Here is a 19766-nt window from a genome sequence, read left to right as displayed (position 1 = left end):
TGGGGAGGAGACACCTTGAATTTGGTGCAGCCAAGATACGCTTAAGATAATGTTGGTCTTAGCACAGTAAGATACAATTTTTTCCTAAATTTATATATTCTTTTCCTAAGCATACAGTGAAAATAATTCATCATTCGGGTAGAAAATTACTCTCCGTAGGCGGGGCCATTTTAAAAGCCACCACCTTCGCTGATATGACATTATAATGTAAAAGTGACAGAAATGCACATGACTTGTATCAATATAAAATATTATATTCTAATACTATATAATATATTTTTCTGATTAAAATATGATATTAAACTAAAATATAAATAAATAAAAATTAGAATATAGATATAAAATAAAAAATATAATAGTCTATAAAATCTTATATTACATTTCGTAAATTCCCCAATTTTCCAATAATTCGATTCATCAAGTTTCCTAATTCCTCAATAACTCCCTGATTCCCAAATAATTCTATCCAATAATTCAAGTGCTTGTAAATGCACACATACAGTGCATATCAAACAGTTCGTGGTAACGAACTGTAAGTAAGGAGCGACCCAGCTAAATAGCAACCGAAACTCTAAAACCGGATTTTTGACACCAATAGATATATAAAAAAAATTTGGCTTATTATGCTGATTTTAAATATATAAGTTTCATTAAGTTTAGTCTTATCGATTAAAGGCTAAGAGCCTGAGACAATTTGCCTGATTTTCGTAAAAAGGGGGAAACACCCCCAAAAAGTATTAGAATCTTAATGAAAATCGCATCATCAGATTCGGATTATTAGAAAACCCTATGGTAGTGGGTTCAAGCTCCTATCTACAAAAATGTGGAATTTTGTATTTTTTTTTACCGGCAAAAAGATCGCAGATGCGTGTGTATTTGTTTTTTGTTTTTTTTTTTTTTTTTCGAGGGGTGATCGCATCGACCTAATGATCCTTTAATATCGTGAGAGGGCTCATTCGAACGAAAATCAAAAGTTCTAGCGTCCTTTTTGAGTAAAAAAAGATTGGAGGGCCTCCCGGCCGCCTCCCGGCCACCTCCCCGCCCCTTTTCTTCCCAAAGTCGTCAGAACAAAAGTTTGAGAAAGTCATTTTGCTCATCATAGTCGAAAGGCCCAATAACTATGCCTTTGGGTAAAACATGACCCTCCCCCCCGGCCCTAGGGGAAAGGTCTTTAAGTTATAAGATTCGCCCATTTGCCCATTTCCAATAACCAATACTATATGTAAACATTGGGCAAAGTTCATAGCTTGCAGACCTTCCCTCGGGGTCTCTTGGGGATTAAGTCATCCTCAAAGACATAGTTACTGTACTTTTCGACCATGCCGAACAAAATGGCTATCTCAAAATTTTGATCGGGTGTCTTTGGGAAAAAAATGAGCGTGGATGGGGGCCTAGTTGCTCTCCATTTTTTGTCACTTAAAAAGGGCACTAGAACTTTTACTTTCCGTTCAAATGAGCCCTCCTGCGATATTCTAGGACCACTGGGTCGATACTATTAACCCTGGGGAAAAAAAACAAATAAACATGCATCCGTCTTCAGGCAAAAATACAAAATTCCACATTTTCAAACAGTTCGTGGTAACGAACTGTAAGTAAGGAGCGACGCGACTCAATAGTAACTGAAACAAATTTTGATAGAAATAGATACATCAAAAGAATCAGATTTGTTTGCTCATTTCAAATATATAAGTTTCATTAAGTTTAGTCTTACCCATCAAAGGTTAAGCACCTGATAAAATTTGCCTTATTTTAAAAAAAGGAGAAACACCCCCTAAAAGTCATAGAACAGCGTCACAGATTCAGCGTATCAGGAAATTCTACTAGAGAAGTTTCAAGTTCCTATCTGCAAAAATGTTGAATTTTGCATTTTTGCCAGAAGAAAGATCATGGATGCGCGTTTATTTGTTTTTTTCCCCAGGGGTGATTGTATCGACCCAGTGGTCATAGAATATCGTGAGAGGCTCATTCGAATGGAAATTAAAAGTCGTAGTGCCCTTTTTAAGTGACCAAAAAAATTGGAGGGCAGCTAGGTCCCATGGGGAAAGGGGATTTTCCATGAAGGGGGTGCCAGATTTCCCAGCATTATTTAAAAAACGATCAGAAATTAAATTTAAAAAACAAGTTTTTTCAACTGAAAGTAAGGAGCAACATTAAAACTTATAATGAACAGATATTATTACGTATATTAGGGGGTTCACTTTGTCGTCAATACCTCGCTCTTTACTTTAAAGTTTTTCTTAGTACTTTTAAAAGAGCTATTTATTCTAATTAAATCGCCTTTTCGATCTTAGCATAAAGAGACGAGGTGGCGAACCCCCTCATATACGTAATAATTTCTGTTACTTAAACCGAACAGAAATTATTCCGTATATGAAGGGTTGCCTCCTCTTCAATACCTTGCTGTTACGTTATATTTGAATGTTTGTCCCATTTTTTAAGAACGGCTACTGAAACAAAAGGGCCATATAATTAAAATAGGAAGCCTTATTAAAAGTCCTAACAGCTATAGCTTAAAGAGCAAGGTATTGAGGAGAGGGCAATCCTTTACGCTAATGTCTGTATTTTATCCCAATTTACTAATAACGACTACTAAAACACAAGGGTCACTTAATTAGACTATTAAGAAGATTTTTTAAGTAATAAATAACAATTTATAGTGAAAGAATTGGAACAAAATTCTATTGGAATTGGAACAACTATTCCGTATATGAAAGGGGCTGTCCCCTCCTCAACACCTCGCTCTTTACGCTAAAGTTTGACTTTCTCACAACTCTATTTTTTAAACAGTAAAAAACTTTAGCGTAAAGAGCGAGGCTTTGAGGAGGGGACAGCACCTTTCATGTACGGAATAATTTCTGTTCGTTTTAAGTTTTAACGTCGTTCCTTACTTTCAGTTAAAAAAACTTGTTTTTTTATTTAATTGCCATACAAACACAAAAGTATTGCCAATTATCACAACTCCGACCCCTTTTTTTCGATCTTGTGACGGTTTTTCAATAAGTATTAATAATATCAGCAATAATAATGATTTTGGTATTTAAGTTGAATTGCAAAGTATTTCAAGCCATCAGAGTGGGTGCAGGAGTGATGACTTTACGTTAACTTTACCTGTTTTTTCCTTGGTCACTTTATATGTATGGTGTGATCCTACAAACTTAGTAGCGGACTTATTCATCCTAAAATTGAAAATTACAGTGCTTTTTTGAAAGACCAGAAGGGATTGGAGGACAGCAAGCCCCCTCCCATGCCCTTTATTTTCCACAGCATCACCGTAACCCCGCATAGTAGCCGATCAAATTTCAAGATATCCATATACTCAGAAAAGTTGAAAGTTTTAATAAGTGTGTCTTCGGGATCGACATGACTCCCACAACCCCGGGAGCAAAGGCCCTGGACTATTTAAGTTACCTAATGTTTACAGATTTGTTTTCATAGGCAGCGCGCTAGCGCTGCCTAAGTAAAGAACGATGTGGGCACAATGTGTTTCTTTTTCCTCCGTACCCGGGCACTTCGTATCGAAGGAGTTATCTTAGAAACTCCGAAAAGGGCTCATTAGATTGGAAATTGGAGTGGTTAGTGCCCTTTTTAATAGTCAAAAGGGATTGGAGGGCCACTAGTCCCCCCACCACGCCCATCATTCCCCCAAACACATCCAATCAAAATTTTGAGATAGCCATTTTGTTCAGCGTAGTTGATTTCCAGATAGAAAATATTTTTTGAGGAGGATACTCCACCACAACCCTTGGGGCAAGGGTTTTATGTTATGCCCTGAGGGCATATAAGAACGATGTGGACACAATACTATTTGATATTTTTTCCTTTAAAGCAGGGCACTTCATATGGAAGGAGTCGTCGTAGAAATTTCAAAAGGGGCTCATTCGATTGGAAATTGAGAAGTGCCCTTTTTAATAGTTGAAAGTGATAGGAGGGCAACTAGCCCCCTCCCCAAGCCCATCATTCCCCCAAACACATCAAATCAAAATTTTGAAATAGTCATTTTGTTCAGCGTAGTTGATGTCCAGATAGAAAATATGTTTTTAAGGAGGACACTCCCCCACAACCTCAGGGCAAGGGTTTTAAGTTATGCCCTGGGGGCATATAAGTTTTCTTATAGAAGGCGTTCTCGTATAAACTTCAAAACAGGCTCATTCGATTGGAAATTCGAAGGGCTAGTACCCTTTTGAATAGTCGAAAGTGATTGGAGGGCAACTAGCCCCTCCTCTACACCCATCATTCCCCCAAATACCTCCAATCAAAATTTTGAGAAAGCCATTTTCTTCACCGTAGTTGATTTCCAGATAGAAGATGTTTTTGAGGAGGACACTCCCCCACAACCCTCAGGGCAAGGGTTTTAAGTTATGCCCTGGGGGCATATAAGGTTTTTATAGAAGGCGTTGTCGTAGAAACTTCAAAAAAGACTCCTTCGATTGGAAATTCAAAGGGCTAGTGACTTTTTAATAGTCGAAAGTGACTGGAGGGCAACTACCCCCTCCCCAAGCCTATCATTCCCCCAAACACATCAAATAAAAATTTTGAAATAGTCATTTTGTTCAGCGTAGTTGATGTCCAGATAGAAAATATGTTTTTAAGGAGGACAATCCCCCACAACCCTCAGGGCAAGGGTTTTAAGTTATGCCCTGGGGGCATATAAGGTTTTTAGAGAAGGCGTTGTCGTAAAAACTTCAAAAAAGGCTCCTTCGATTGGAAATTCAAAGGGCTGGTGCCCTTTTTAATAGTCGAAAGTGACTGGAGGGCAACTACCCCCCCACGCCCATCATTTCCCCAAACACATCAAATAAAAATTTTGAGATAGTCATTTTGTTCAGCGCAGTTGATATCCAGATAGAAAATATATTTTTGAGGAGGACACTCCCCAACAACCCTCAGGGCAAGTGTATTAAAATATGTCCTGGGGGCATATAAGGTTTTTATAGAAGACGTTGTCGTAGAAACTTCAAAACAGGCTCATTGGATTGGAAATTCGAAGGGCTAGTACCCTTTTGAATTGTCGAAAGTGATTGGAGGGCAACTAGCCCCCCCACGCCCATCATTCCCCCAAACACCTCCAATCAAAATTTAGAGAAAGCCATTTTGTTCAGCGTAGTTGATTTCCAGATAGAAAATGTTTTTGAGGAGGAAACTCCCCCACAGCCCTCAGGGCAAGGGTTGTAAGTTATGCACTGGGGGCATATAAAGTTTTTATTGAAAGTGTTGTCGTAAAAACTTCAAAAGGGCTCATTCAATTGGAAATTGAAAGGGCTAGTGGCTTTTTTAATAGTTAAAAGTGATTGGATAGTGACTAACGCCCCTCTGCCCACCATTTTCCCAAACACATCGAATTAAAATTTTGAGATATCCATTCTGTTCAACGTAGTCGAAAGTTCTGGAAATTTCATCTTTTAGGATGATAACCCTCTCAGAGCCCTCAGTGCAAGGATTGTAAGTTATGCCTTGGGGCATATAAAGTTTTTATTGAAAGCGTTGTCGTAGAAACTTCAAAAGGGCTCATTAAATTGGAAATTGAAAGGGCTAGTGCCTTTTTTAATAGTTGAAAGTGATTGGATAGCGACTAACGCCCCTCTCACATCCACCATTTTCCAAAACACATCAAATCAAAATTTTGAGATATCCAACGTAGTTGATCGTTCTAGAAATTAGGTCTTTTAGAAATATATCCCCCTCAGAGCCCTCAGTGCAAGGGTTGTAAGTTATGTCCTGGGGGCATATAAGGTTTATATAGAAAATTGTTGTTTTAATCATAACCAGGGCGATCGCACTGGCTAAGTAAAGAACTGGGAAACTCGAGAACGAGACAAGAAACGGGGACTAAGTATAGAGGAGGACACTCCCCAGCAACCCTCAGGTTAAGGGTTTTAAGTTATGCCCTGGGGGCATATAAGAACGATGTTGGCATAATGTACTATTTATTAATTTTTTCCCTTAGAGCAGGGCACTTTGTATCGAATAAATTGTCGTAGAAACTTCGAAAAGCGCTCATTCAATTGGAAATTGGAGTCGCTTGTGCTCTTTTTAATAGTCGAAAGTGATAGGAGGGCAACTAGCCCCCTCCCCACGCCCATCATTCCCCCAAACACATCAAATCAAAATTTTGAGATAGTCATTTTGTTCAGCGCAGTTGATTTCCAGATAGAAAATATGTTTTTGAGGAGGACACTCCCCCACAACCCTCAGGGCAAGGGTTTTAAGTTATGCCCTGGGGGCATATAAGGTTTTTATAGAAGGCGTTGTCGTAGAAAATTCAAAACAGGCTCATTAGATTGGAAATTCGAAGGGATAGTACCCTTTTGAATATTCGAAAGTGATTGGAGAGCTACTAGCCTCCCCCCACGCCCATCATTCCCCCAAACACCTCCAATCAAAATTTTGAGAAAGCCATTTTGTTCAGCGTAGTTGATTTCCAGATAGAAAATATATTTTTGAGGAGGGCCCTCCCCCACAACCTTCAGGGCAAGGGTTTTAAGTTATATCCTGGGGGCATATAAGGTTTTTATAGAAGGCGTTGTCGTAGAAACTTCAAAAGGGGCTCATTCGATTGGAAATTCAAAGGGCTAGTTCCCGTTTTAATATCGAAAGTGATTCGAGGGCAACTAGCCCCCCCCCCATGTACCGTGAGTAAAATGTGATATATTTAAAATACAAAAATAAAGTTCCTTCTTAATAAATATAAATCTTACTTCCTATAATTATTTCTAAATCTTTTTTCAAAAAAAAGAAAAGTTCTTAATAAGCAAAAATAGAAATTGCATTTAGCATCATACAATGAACGGCGCTATCCGGCTTTGGATTTTGCTATGATGGTGGGCAACAAAAAAGATGCTGCACACAATATTTCTAAGGAAGATTAAATTAGAAGAGCCGTGTGAACGTTTGAATCATCAGAAATATTTAAGACCGATTATTGGATGGAGGGTTTGGGCCACCTCAGGACTTAGGCCAATCGTGGGAAGCTCCCACAGCACATGATCAGGACTTAGGATATATAGTGATGAAAAGTGTTTTTCGTGTTCTCATTATTATGGACAGAATTATATTGGCATTCAGGCATTGCAATTCAAATTATTATACGGTGATTGCAGAGACTTGGTTATTATTTGCCGTCATTTGAAGTGACATATTGCAGTACACCTAAGCATTTAAGTCTCAATAAAACCACTGCTTTTCTATTTTATGTTTATTTTATTTTATATGTCTGTATCTAGTCACAGGACCGGTAATTAGTTCGTATGTCTCCGAGGTACGTTCCCAGGGAATCTGATCTCCAGATAGCTCGAGGAAAAGAGGTCACATTTATATGGCTACAAATTTTATTTTTTTTCAATAATTGAGGGTGGCACGATCATAAATTTTCTTTACTCTAAAGTTCTGTGGCGCAGGCGTTAATAGCACAATATTTGGTGCCGTAAGCTGGGCTATCGGAGAGTCTGTAAGGTGTAAAGGTAAGGTGTTTGCAGCTTTAAAGTACGATATTAGATTTGACGCGGTCAACATTTATTACCACATTTGCCTCAGTCATTTTATTTTATCGCTACACCCACAGCCATAATTCCCCCAAACATATCCAATCAAAATTTTTAGATAGCCATTTTATTCAACGTAGTTGAAAGTTTTGAAAAGTGGGTCTTTAAGGATGATAATCCCTCCCCTCACAGCCCTCAGGCAAGGGTTGTAAATTATGCCCTGGGGGCATATAAAGCTTTTATTGAAAGTGTTGTCGTAGAAACTTCAAAAGGGCTCATTCAATTGGAAATTGAAAGGGCTAGTGCTTTTTTTAAATAGTTGAAAGTGATTAAATAGCGACTAACGCCCCTCTCATGCCCACCATTTTCCCAAACACATCGAATTAAAATTTGAGATATCCATTTTGTTCAACGTAGTTGAAAGTTCTGGAAATTTTGTCTTTTAGGATGATAACCCCCTCAGAGCCCTCAGTGCAAGGGTTGTAAGTTATGCCCTGGGGTATATAAAGTTTTTATTGAAAGCGTTGTCGTAGAAACTTCAAAAGGGCTCATTCAATTGGAAATTGAAAGGGCTACTGCCTTTTTTAATACTTGAAATTTATTGGATATCGACTAACGCCCCTTTCACGTCCACCATTTTTTAAAACACATCCAATCAAAATTTGGAGATATCCATTTTGTTCAACGTAGTTAAACGTTCTGGAAATTAGGCCTTTTAGGAAGATAACCCCCCTCAGAGCCCTCAGTGCAAGAGTTGTAAGTTATGCCCTGGGGGCATATAAGGTTTATATAGAAAATTGTTGTATAAATCATAGGCAGCGCGATCGCGCTGGCTAAGTAAAGAACGGGGACACTCGAGAACGAGACAAGAAACGGGGACTAAGTAAAGAGGAGGATACTCCCCAACAACCCTCAGGGTAAGGGTTTTAAGTTATGCCCTGGGGGCATTTAAGAACGATGTTGGCACAATGTAGTATTTATTATTTTTTTCCTTTAGAGCAGGGCACTTGGTATCGAATAAATTGTCGTAGAAACTTCGAAAAGCGCTCATTCAATTGAAAATTGGAGTAGCTTGTGCCCTTTTTAATAGTCGAAAGTGATTCGAAGGCAACTAACACCCCTTCCACGCCCACCATTTCCAGAAACACATCCAATCAAAATTTCGAGATAGTCATTTTGTTCAGCGTAGTTGATTTCCAGATAGAAATTATGTTTCTGAGGACAGTCCCCACAGCCCTTAGGGCAAGGGTTGTAAGTTATGCCTTGGGGGCAGATAATTTTTTTTTATAGAAGATGTTGTCATAGAAACTTTAAAAAAGGCTCATTTGAATGGAAATTCAAAGGGCTAATGCCCTTTTAATAGTCAAAAGTGATTAGAGGGCACCTAACCCGCCTCTCACGCCCACCTTTTCCACAAACATCTAGTCAAAACTTTGAGATAGCTGTTTTATTCAACGTAGTTTTAAGAAAGCGGTTGGAAGGCGACTAATACCCCTTCCACGCCTACCATTTCCCGAAACACATCCAATAAAGATTTTGAGATAGCCATTTTGTTCCACGCAGTTCAAACTTCAGGAAATTATACTTTTGAGAAGGACACTCCCCCCACAGTCTTCAGGGCAAAGGTTATAAGTTATACCCTGGGGGCATATAAGGTTTTTATTGAAATCATTGTTTTAGAAACTTGAAAAACGGCTCATTCGATTGGAAATTCAAAGGGCTAATGCCCTTTTTAATAGTTGAAAGTGATTAGAGGGCAACTAACCCGCCTCTCACGCCCACCTTTACCCCAAACACATCTAATCAAAACTTTGAGATAACTGTTTTATTCAACGTAGTTTTAAGAAAGTGGCTGGAAGGCGACTAACGCCCCTTCCACGCCCACCATTTCCCGAAACACATCCAATAAAGATTTTGAGATAGCCATTTTGTTCCACGCAGTTCGAAGTTCAGCAAATTATACTTTTGAGCAGGACACTCCCCCCACAGTCTTCAGGGCAAAGGTCATAAGTTATACCCTGGGGGTATATAAGGTTTTTATTGAAATCATTGTTGTAGAAACTTGAAAAAGGGCTCATTTGATTGGAAATTCAAAGGGCTAGTGCCCTTTTTAATAGTCGAAAGGGATTTGAAGGCAACTAACCTCCCTCTCACGCCCATATTTTCTCCAAACACATCCAATCAATATTTTAGATAGCCATTTTATTCAACGTAGTTGAAAGTCTTGGAAATTATGTCTTTAAGGATGACAACCCCTCCCCCCACAGCTCTCAGGGCAAGGGTTGTAAATTGGACTGTGGGGACATGATTGGTTATTATCGCTAGCGTAGAGAGTTTAAAGGGGCTCATTTAAGTGGAAATTTTATGGGTTAGAGCCTTTTTATCATTTGAGAACGACCAGAAGATGAATAACACCTCTTCCTGGAACGTTATTTTACAATATCTATGTAATCAAAATGTTGAGTTATCCATTTTGTTCAACGTAGTTGATAGTTATTGAAATTAGGTCTTTTAGGATGATAACCCCCTCAGAGCCCTCAGTGCAAGGGCTGAAAGCTATGCCCTGGGGGCATATAAAGTTTATATAGAAAGTTGTTAAAGAAATTTCAAAAAGGGCTCATTTGATTGGAAATTGAAATTGCCCTTTTTAATAGTCGAAAGTGAGTGAAGAGTAATTAACTCCCCTCTTACGCCCACCATTTCTTCAAAAACATTCAAACAAAGTTTAGAGATAGCCATTTTGTTCAACGTAGTTGAAAGTTCTGGAAATTATGTATTTAAGGATGACAAACTCCCCAGAGCCCCAGGGGCAAAGGTTGTAAGTTCTGCCCAGGGGGTATATAAGGTTTTTATAGATAGAGTTGTCGTAAAACTTTAAAAGGGGCTCATTCAATTCGAAATTGAGAGGGCTAGTGCCCTTTGTAATAGTTGAAAGTGATTGGAGGCTAACTAACCCCCCTCTCACGCCCACCATTCCTCCAAACACATCCAATCTAAATATTCAGATAGCCATTTTGTTCAACGTAGTAGAAAGATATGGAAATTAGGTCTTTGAGAATGACACCCCCCCCCCCGGCCCTCAGGGCCCGGGTTGGATGTTATGCCCTGGGGGCATATACGATTTTCTTTGAAGGTCGTGCCGTAGAAACTTCTAAAGGGCTTATTTTCTGTAATATTGAAAGGGCTAGGGCGTTTTTCAACAGTTAAAAGTTAAAGGAGAGGGACTACCGCCCCTCTCACGCCCACTATTTGCCAAAACATATCCAATCAAAACTTTTAGATAGCCATGTTTTTTAAGGTAATTGAAAGTTCTGGAAATTAGGTCTTAGAGGATGGAAACCACCCTAACAGACCTTAGGGTAAGGGTTATAATTTATGCTCTGGGGGCATATAAGTTGTTTATAGAAAGCGTTGTCGTTTCCAAAAATGCCCAATCGATTGGAAATCGAAAGGCCTAGTGCCTTTTTAATAGTCGAAAGTGATTGGAAGGCTTGACATTTTTATAGTAAAGATCGAAGTGGGTATAAAGTATTATTTTTTGTTGTTGATGTTGTTTAGACCAGGAAACTTAGTATCGAAGGAGTTGTCGTGGGAACTTCAAAAAGGGCTCATTCGATTGAAAATAGAAAGGGCTGATGCCCTTTTTAATAGTCGAAAGTGATTTGAGGGTACCTAATCCCCCTTTCACTCCAACCCTCCCGCACCAACCCTCCCACAACAACCCTCCCATTCCTGCTCTTAAAATTTAACCAATTCAAAATAGCGTAAGTGTATCCAAGCTATCAAAGAAAATAAACAGATTTTCTTGTGAATGGTATCAAGTTTTTCATTTCAGGTCAACTAGTGGAGGTATGAAATTAAATTAAACACTACTATTTGTGTCCAGATTTTTAAAAGAGTGTATGTTATTAAAAATTGCTGAAAATTTTTCTGCAGCATACAAATAACCGGCCGAACTACTAAGTCTTAAAAAATGAAAAGATTTAGAGTATTATTTTCTATCTTCCTGAAAAGATTATGTCAATATATAACAAACAGAAATTAATTATAAAAACTTTCCATAAAATAAGTTTTTGAAAGAAAATAAAGGACTCCATTAAACAAAAATGAGCAAAAATAAAACCAAATAATCTACCAAGCATGAAACTACCACAAATCAGCATCGATAAATAAATAAAACCCAAAACGAACAGAAATTACAATAATTAACCAAGTCAAAATCAAAACGAGCAGAAATTAACATAAGTTGGGCGCAAAACCTCTATGCCTATCCCAAGGCCCGAACAAAATTTGCACTTTACTGAAAAAATACAAATGAATGTGCATTGTCAGCTTAATATACATATACTGATATTTATTAATCAAAATGTTAATATTATTTGATTTATTAAAGTTATATAAGTTAAAATATTTAAATTTTTTCAGTAAAGTGTTTTTTCAGTAAAGTTACTGAAAATTTTTTCAGTAAGCATTTATATTTTTTCAGTAAACATACTTGAGTACATCAAAGATGTTTTGAGTTTTCAGGAGCATGTGCAAAGGAGTTGAAGCTTTCAGGAATATTGGGGGAATCTAATGGATGTCAAACTTTGACTTTAGGAAGTGGAAAAGGCTAAACCTTTTGAGGGAAAGGGAAAACCTGTCGTGCATAAAAAGACACTATGCTTACCAGGCTATTAAAATAGCACAAATGTCATGTCTCAGGAACAGCCTGGGGGATAGAACTGAGACTTTATGAGAGCGTTTGAGAGGGAGAGAGTAAGAATACTTGAAATTTAATTCTGGGTTTGGAGGGGGGGGGGTATTCGATGTGCCTAAACGGTTGTTCGCTACAAGCTCCTTTGGGACGTAGAATCAGTTCATAGTTAAAAGGTAAAGTAAATCGAAAGAAAGTATGTGTTACCAACTTATCACTATAGTGCATTTGCGATACATGGGGAACATCTTGGGGTATCAAGTTGAAACTTTTAAAGTGTGTTGGAGGAAGGGGAGAAGTTGACTCGAATATTTTACTTTGGGGAGGGTCAGGAAGGTTGGCTAAACAATTATGTCTCCAATTTGTCTAAAAATTGGGACACTATAAGTCCTTGTGGGACTGCAACCTATTCAAGACTAAGTGGTGATGTAGATCAAAAGCCACTATGTGTGCCCTGATTAAAAAGGAATTGGATCTATAATATCTCAAGAACCACTTAGGGTATCAAGTTTAAATTTTCAGGTTTTGTTGGGCCGAGAGGACCTACAATTTTAATATAGGAGGAGAGTACAGAGGTAAATCATAGATGCTAGATCTATTCAGGTTATTCAGATCTATTCACTGATAACATATCTACAATATTTCAGGAAAGGCTTTGGGGATCGAGTTAAAATTTTCAGAGTGTTCAGAAAAGAGGGGAATGGGAAAGTTGACTTCAATTCTTGTGCTTAAGAAAAAGAGATAAGGGGAAAAAATTTTTTTATCTTCGATATGTCTTTAGAATTTTGTCCTGTGTAGTGGACAAACTACCTCTCCACTCTACCGTTGAGAGGTAGTGAAACTGAAAAGAGGGAAGCTGACACTTTAACGTATGATTAACAAAGAATTAAAAACCACTGACACTAAGTAAAATAAACTTAGTCTTTATCTATTGGGATGAGGAATATAACTGAAGGTCTAAGTTTGTTTGAACCTAACCTGAATTTTCTGACATAAGGCAACTGATGTTCATAATTATTTTGTTTAACAGACTTGATGATTGTAAATATGTTAGAACTACATTAGTATGGAAACCATTGGCTAGTCTGAAATAATGAAAAAAAATTATGCCTATTCTGCCCTTTTAGCAAAATGGTTCTCTTACATAGTCCAATGTAAAGTAAAAATGGCACTGCTAGATGGCATTATTGATATTTTTTTTCGAACAAGTTTCCTCTTATTACTTTCTCATACTCTTTGAAAAGAATACACAATCTTTGAACTTTCTTACCTATCAGGGCTCCATAAAAAATAGGCGCTGGAATAAATGCAAATATGCTGAATAAAAAAGTTGTGAGTCCCAGGGCGAAAGCTTTATCATTTGGTAGAACGCACCTTAAAGAAAAGACAAAATGGTAATATCAAGAGCAGTGGTGGTTTTGGTCTCTCTTGCACTCGGGGCAATATCTTGATTTGCACCCCCTCCTGTCTCCCATAAAATTTTGAGGCCGAAATCTTAACAAAACATTTTCAAGTAATTAAATTATTAATAATTAATGCTTAATTGTTTTTAGTTTATATATTAAATTGTTTAATTATTTTAATTACTTATCTAGTTATTTTAATTTTTAGTTTATTTTATTGATCAATTAATGATTTATTAGTTATTTCCATTTATTAACTGCGGCGTCTCTTTTTTTTAATAAAAATTAAATTTCAAAATTACAAAATGGTTATAACCGTTTGATTATTTATTTGAAATATCTACCCCAAAAAAATTCTGCGCCCAGGTTAAGTGCCCCCTCAGTCCCTCCCCTAAAACAACGTCTGATTGAGACGTTATCAAGTCTTTATTAAGAGTCACTAGTTAAATTATTGTTCAGAAATACATGAAACCAGAAATGCCTGGAAAAACTCACCGATAAAAATATAACTTATATGTACCTAGGAACTTATTTCTAGGAGTGGGGGAGGGAATTGAGTTCGTCAAAATAATAATAACAGAAATAACAAAAACACAAAATAAAAAAAATTATAATAAATAGCCGAGTCAAACTCAAAACGAGCAAAAATTAACATGAGTAGGGCTGATACAAGACCAGAACACAATTTGCGCTTTACTGAAAAAAAAAATCAAAAAAGTTCGTGGTAACGAACTGTAAGTAAGGAGCGACCCGGCTCAATAGTAACCGAAATTCTAAAAATCGGAATTTTGATACTAATAGATGCATCAAAAGAATCGGATTTTTGGGCTGATTTTAAAATAAACAAGTTTCATCAAGTTTAGTCTTACCCATCAAAATTTTAGAGCCTGAGAAAATTTGCCTTATTTTCAAAAAAAAAGGAATAACACCTCAAAACGTGACAGAATCTTAATGAAAATCACGCCATCAGATTTAGAGAATCAGAGAATCCTACTTTAGAGGTTTCAAGCTCCTATCTGCAAAAATACAGAATTTAGTTTTTTTGTCAGAAGAAAGATCACGGATGCATGTTTATTTGTTTGTTTGTTTTTTTCGTTTTTTTCCTTTTTCCCAGGGGTGATCGTATCGACCCAGTAGTCCTAGAATGTCGCGAGGGGGCTCATTCGAACGGAAATTAAAAGTTCTAGTGTCCTTTCTAAGTGACAAAAACATTTGAGGGTAGCTAAGCCCCATCCCACCCTAATTTTTTCCCAAAGTCACCGGATCAAAATTTTGAGATAGCCATTTTGTTCTACATAGTAAAAAATCTAATAGCCATGTCTTTGAGGACGACTTAATCCCCCACAGTCCCGGGGGAAAGTGCTGCAATTATGAAATTTCCCCATTGCTTACATATAGTATTGGTTATTGGGAAGTATACAGACGTTTTTAGGTGAGACTTTTTTCTAGTCGGGGGTTGATGGAGGGAGTTACGTGGGAGAATCTTTCCGTGGAGAAATTTCCCGTGGGGGAGGGAATTTTCCATGAAGGGTGAGCTGGATTTCCCAACGTTATTTAAAAACGATCAGCAATCAAATGAAAAAAAAACAAGTTTTTTCATCTGAAAGTAAGGAGCAACATTAAAAATTAATACGAACAGAAAATATTACGTATTTGCGGGGGGTTGCCTCTCCCCAATAGCTCGCTCTCAAACTAAAGTTTTTTTTACTTTTAAAAGAGGTTATTATTCGGATTAAACAGCCTTTGTGATTCAGGAGTCATTCTTAAATAACTGGAACAAAAATCAAATTTAGGTTATTATAAGGTTATTATTACTTAAAAAAAAGTTATATTATGGTATAAAAATTTAATTTTAATTATTCATGTACGGTGAGCCAAATTCAAAACCTGCATTAATTCAAAAATGTTCAGAAATTAAATTAAAAAAAGAGTTTTTTTTAAATGAAAGTGAGGAGCGACATTAAAACTTAAGACGAACAGAAATTATTCCGTGTATGAAAGGGACTGTCCCCTCTTCAATGCCCCGCTCCTTACGCTAAAGTTTGACTCTTTCTCTCAACTCTGGTTTTTAAGACAATAACAAAAACTTTAGCATAAAGAGCTGGGCGTAGAGGAGGGGACAGCCCCTTTCATATGCCAAATAATTTCTGTTAGTTTTAGGTTTTAATGTCACTCCTTCGTTTTAGTTAAAAAAAACTTTTTTTATTTAAAAAACAAAAAACAAATAACCGTGGATTGTCTGTTTAATTGACATATAATAATATTTATTCCTTAAGATTTTGATAACTTTTATTTATTAAAGTAAGGAAAGAGAAAACATTGCAAACGTATTTTGTTTTCAGTAAAGCGCAATTTGTGTTCTGGTCTTGAGAAGGCATGGGGGTTATCAGCCCTACTCATGTTAATTTTTGCTCGCTTTGAGTTCGACTTGGCTATTTATTTTAACTTTTGTTCGTTTTGAGTTTCATTTATTTATTGATAGTGATTTATGGTAATTTTACAATTGGAAGATTAGTTGAATTTATTTTGCTCATTCTTTGCTTAATGGAGCTCTTTACTTTTCTTTGAAAAACTTGTTTTGTGCAAATTTTTTTTTTAAATTAATTTATGTTCGTTTTGTATTGGTATATTCTTTTTCAGGAAAAAAATAATACTTTATATCTTTTTTTAAATAAAAAAAACCTAGTAGGGGAGACCGGGGCAATATGGACACTTGAGTAATATGTACACTCCACCCCTATGTACTCCAGGTGACTTTAGATTAAAATTCATTATGGCCAAAATAGGTGGCGTTAATGGAAGACAGACGTGGTAAATGACGTCTGTCGTTTGGATTACGCATTCATTTCTGAGAGCATAAATTTGGAATTTTCAAATGTGAAGTAAATTTCTTTGTTTTCACTGAATTATAATTTTCAGCAAGCAGTATGTAATTTCACAATGTGCTTAAGGTAAGTTCAAGAGAGTACTGTTTCGGCTAGTCATTGTTAAATTATCTAAGAAAGTCAACCAGGGACTTAAGAGACGGGCAGACAATTAAACAAGCTTTGCTAATGATTCGCAGTGGTGTTCAAACAGTTCGTGGTAACGAACTGTAAGTAAGGAGCGACCCGGCTCAATGGTAACCGAAACTCTAAAAAACGGAATGTTTATACCAATAGATACATTAAAAGAATCAGATTTTAATTCTGATTTCAAATATATAAGTTTCATCAAGTTTAATCTTGCCCATCAAAAGTTACACGCCTTAGAAATTTGGCTGATTTTCGAAAAAAGGGGGAAATAACCCCTAAAAGTTATAGATCCTTAATGAAAATCACACCATCATATTCAGCGTATCAGAGAACCCTACTGTAAAGGTTTCAAGTTCCTATCTACAAAAATGTGGAATTTTCCATTTTTTGCCAGAAGAAAGATCACGGATGCGTGTATATTTGTTTTTTTTTTTGTTTTTTCCCCAGGGGTGATCGTGGTCCTAGAATATCGTGGGAGGGCTCATTAAAACGGAAATTAAAAGTTCTAGTGCCCTTTTTAAGTGACCAAGAAAATGGAGGGCAACTAGGCCCCCTCCCACGCTAATTTTTTTCCCAAAGTCACCCGATCAAAATTTTGAGATAGCCATTTTGTTCAGGATTGTCGGAAATATGATAAAAATGTCTTTTAGGATGACTTAATCCTCCAAAGTCCCCGGGGGGAGGGCTGAAAGTTATGTACTTTACTCAATGTTAACATATAGTATTGGTTATTGGGAAGTATACAGACGTTTTCAGGGAGATTTTCTCTGGTAGGTGGGGGGAGGGGGTGGGTAGAGGTTTATATAGGAGGATCTTTCCATGAAGGAAGTTTTCATGGGGGAAGGGACATTTCTATGAAGGGGGCGCCGGATTTCCCAGCATTATTAAAGAAAAAGATCAGAAATTAAATAAAAAAAACAAGTTTTTCAACTGACTTCAGCTGATCAACTGGTTGTGATTAAGGGGTCATTTTTAAAGAATTGGAAAAAAATTCGAACTTTAGCTTAAAGAGCAGGGTATTGACTAGGGGGCGAACCCCCTAATATACGTGTTAAAAATTTATGAATATAGAAGTTCGTTACGTAAGTTAATTCGTAAGTTACGTATATTTATTACTAATAAAAACGTTTGTAAATAAAATTAAACAAGTTTCGAGAAAGCCATTTAATCAAATAAAAGTAAAATTAATATGCAAATTCTGTTTTAATTATTCGTGTACGGTGAGCCAAAATCAAAACCTGCGTTAATCCAAAAACGTTCAAAAATTAAATAAAAAAAAACAAGACTGGAAGTAAGGAACGACGTTAAAACTTAAAACGAACAGAAATTATTCCGTATATGAAAGGGGCTGTCCCCTCCTCAACGCCTCGCTCTTTACGCTAAAGTTTGACTTTCTCACAACTCTATTTTTTAAACAATCAAAAAACTTTAGCGTAAAGAGCGAGGCGTTGAGGAGGGGACAGCCCCCTTTATATACGGAATAATTTCTGTTCGTTTTAAGTTTTAACGTCGTTCCTTACTTTTAGTTAAAAAACTTGTTTTTTTTATTTTTTCAAGAAGGAAACATCAAGGAAACTCAACATTCCTTGAGCAAGCCTGATAAGATGGGTAGAACTTTGGAAGGAAGTGCCTTTAAATGAACTTGAGAGTAAAGAACCAGAGGCATTTAAAGCTAATAAAGGTATTAAAAAAATATTAAGTGGTATTGACGAAAACAATCTTGCTAATTATCTGACAAAAGCTAGTAAGTTGCACTATGGACTCAGCCCAAAACAATGTCGTATTCTGGCCTATCAGTTTGCAAAAATGAACAAGAAAAAGATTCCGGACAGCTGGGAAAATAATAAAATTGCTGGTGCAGATTGGTTTACGTCCTTCTTGAACAGAAACCCAAGTGTGTTTATTCGTTCTCCTCATGCTACGAACATTGCTCGGGCAATAGCATTTAATCAAACAACAGTCAATGAGTTTTTTGACAATTACTCAGCTTTGCTAGAAAAGGAGAAATTTGAAGCTTATGCTACATAGAATGTTGATGAAACTGGTCTTACGACTATGCAGAAGCCTAAGAAAGTGTTAGCTCCAAAAGGTGCTAAGCAAGTTGTTCAACTAACATTAGCCGAGAGGTGTTGAGCTTGTAACGGTATGTTGTGCAGTTAGTGCTACAGGCGTTGCAGTTATCCCCTTTATGGTCTTTCCGCGTGTTCACATCAAAGATCGTATGGTTTCTGGTGCCCCTACTGGCACGAAAGGTGCTGCTTATGTAAGCTGATGGATGACTATTGAAACATTTCCAGAATTTCTTAAGCACTTTCAAAAGCACACACGATGTAGTATTGCCTCAAAAGTCTTATTGATCATGGATAACCATGCGAGCCATATAAGCCCGGAATCAGTAGAATATGCTAAATTGAATGGAATTGTTATACTTACTGCCGATGCGTGGATGCTTAACCATCCTGGTCAGCTCATCAAGATTGATAACATTGCAGAACTGCTCGGCACTGCTTTTCCACAGGCTTTCACGCAGCAGAGTTTTCAGTCTGGCTTCAGAGTTTCTGGAGTCTATCCCTTCAACCGTGATATTTTTATGGATGACGAATTCTTGAGTTCCTATATCTCTGATCGTGCAGAACCAGCCGCTCAGAGCATTAATCCTCATGAAGCAATGATCCATCTAAGCCAAGCACATCTTCTAGTGCATCTTCAGAATTACGAGAAGAAACGCCTGTATGCCCAGGTATCTCCCTTGAGCAGATTTCTCCTCACCCTAAAGCCAATGCCAGAAAAAAATATTACCAACCACAAGGGGACCAAGAGCATTATAGCCACTGACACACCTGTTAAAAATCAAATGATGAAAGACTTCGCTGAACAAACAGCAAAGGTTAAGGGAAAGAAAAAGTGAGAAGTAACAAGACAAAAATTAGCAAGAAAAAAGGAAAAAGACCCAGAGTTTTGGCACCATAGAGAGTAGTCAGGATGGAAAGGAAGAAGAATTCCATCCAAGTGATTCAGATGATGAAAGCATGCGTGCAGGTGTTGTTGGAGACATTGACTATGAAGAAGTGAAAATTGGTGACTATGTACTTGTCTTAGAGGGAAAAATAGGGAAAATCCCAACCAACTCAATTGCGAAGATAGTTTTACAGGAGGAATACAAATATGAGGTACT

General features: G+C 37.1%; 1 protein-coding gene across 1 annotated transcript in view; it reads right to left on the bottom strand.

The window, feature by feature from the left end:
- Positions 1-19766, bottom strand: part of LOC148948307 (solute carrier organic anion transporter family member 74D-like) — a 172145-nt gene that overhangs the window by 2647 nt on the left and 149732 nt on the right. Inside the window, exon 8 of the mRNA XM_089094881.1 lies at positions 13445-13548. Coding sequence (XP_088951007.1) covers positions 13445-13548 — 104 coding nt within the window. The remainder of the gene's footprint in view (positions 1-13444; positions 13549-19766) is intronic.

Source organism: Artemia sp. Qi Xiang Cuo, chromosome 9 (assembly GCF_049724085.1).
Source record: "Artemia sp. Qi Xiang Cuo chromosome 9, ASM4972408v1, whole genome shotgun sequence".
Classification (NCBI taxonomy): Eukaryota; Metazoa; Arthropoda; class Branchiopoda; order Anostraca; family Artemiidae; genus Artemia; species Artemia sp. Qi Xiang Cuo.
Note: the sequence above shows the minus strand (reverse complement) of the source record. Positions and strands in the feature narration are given on the sequence as shown.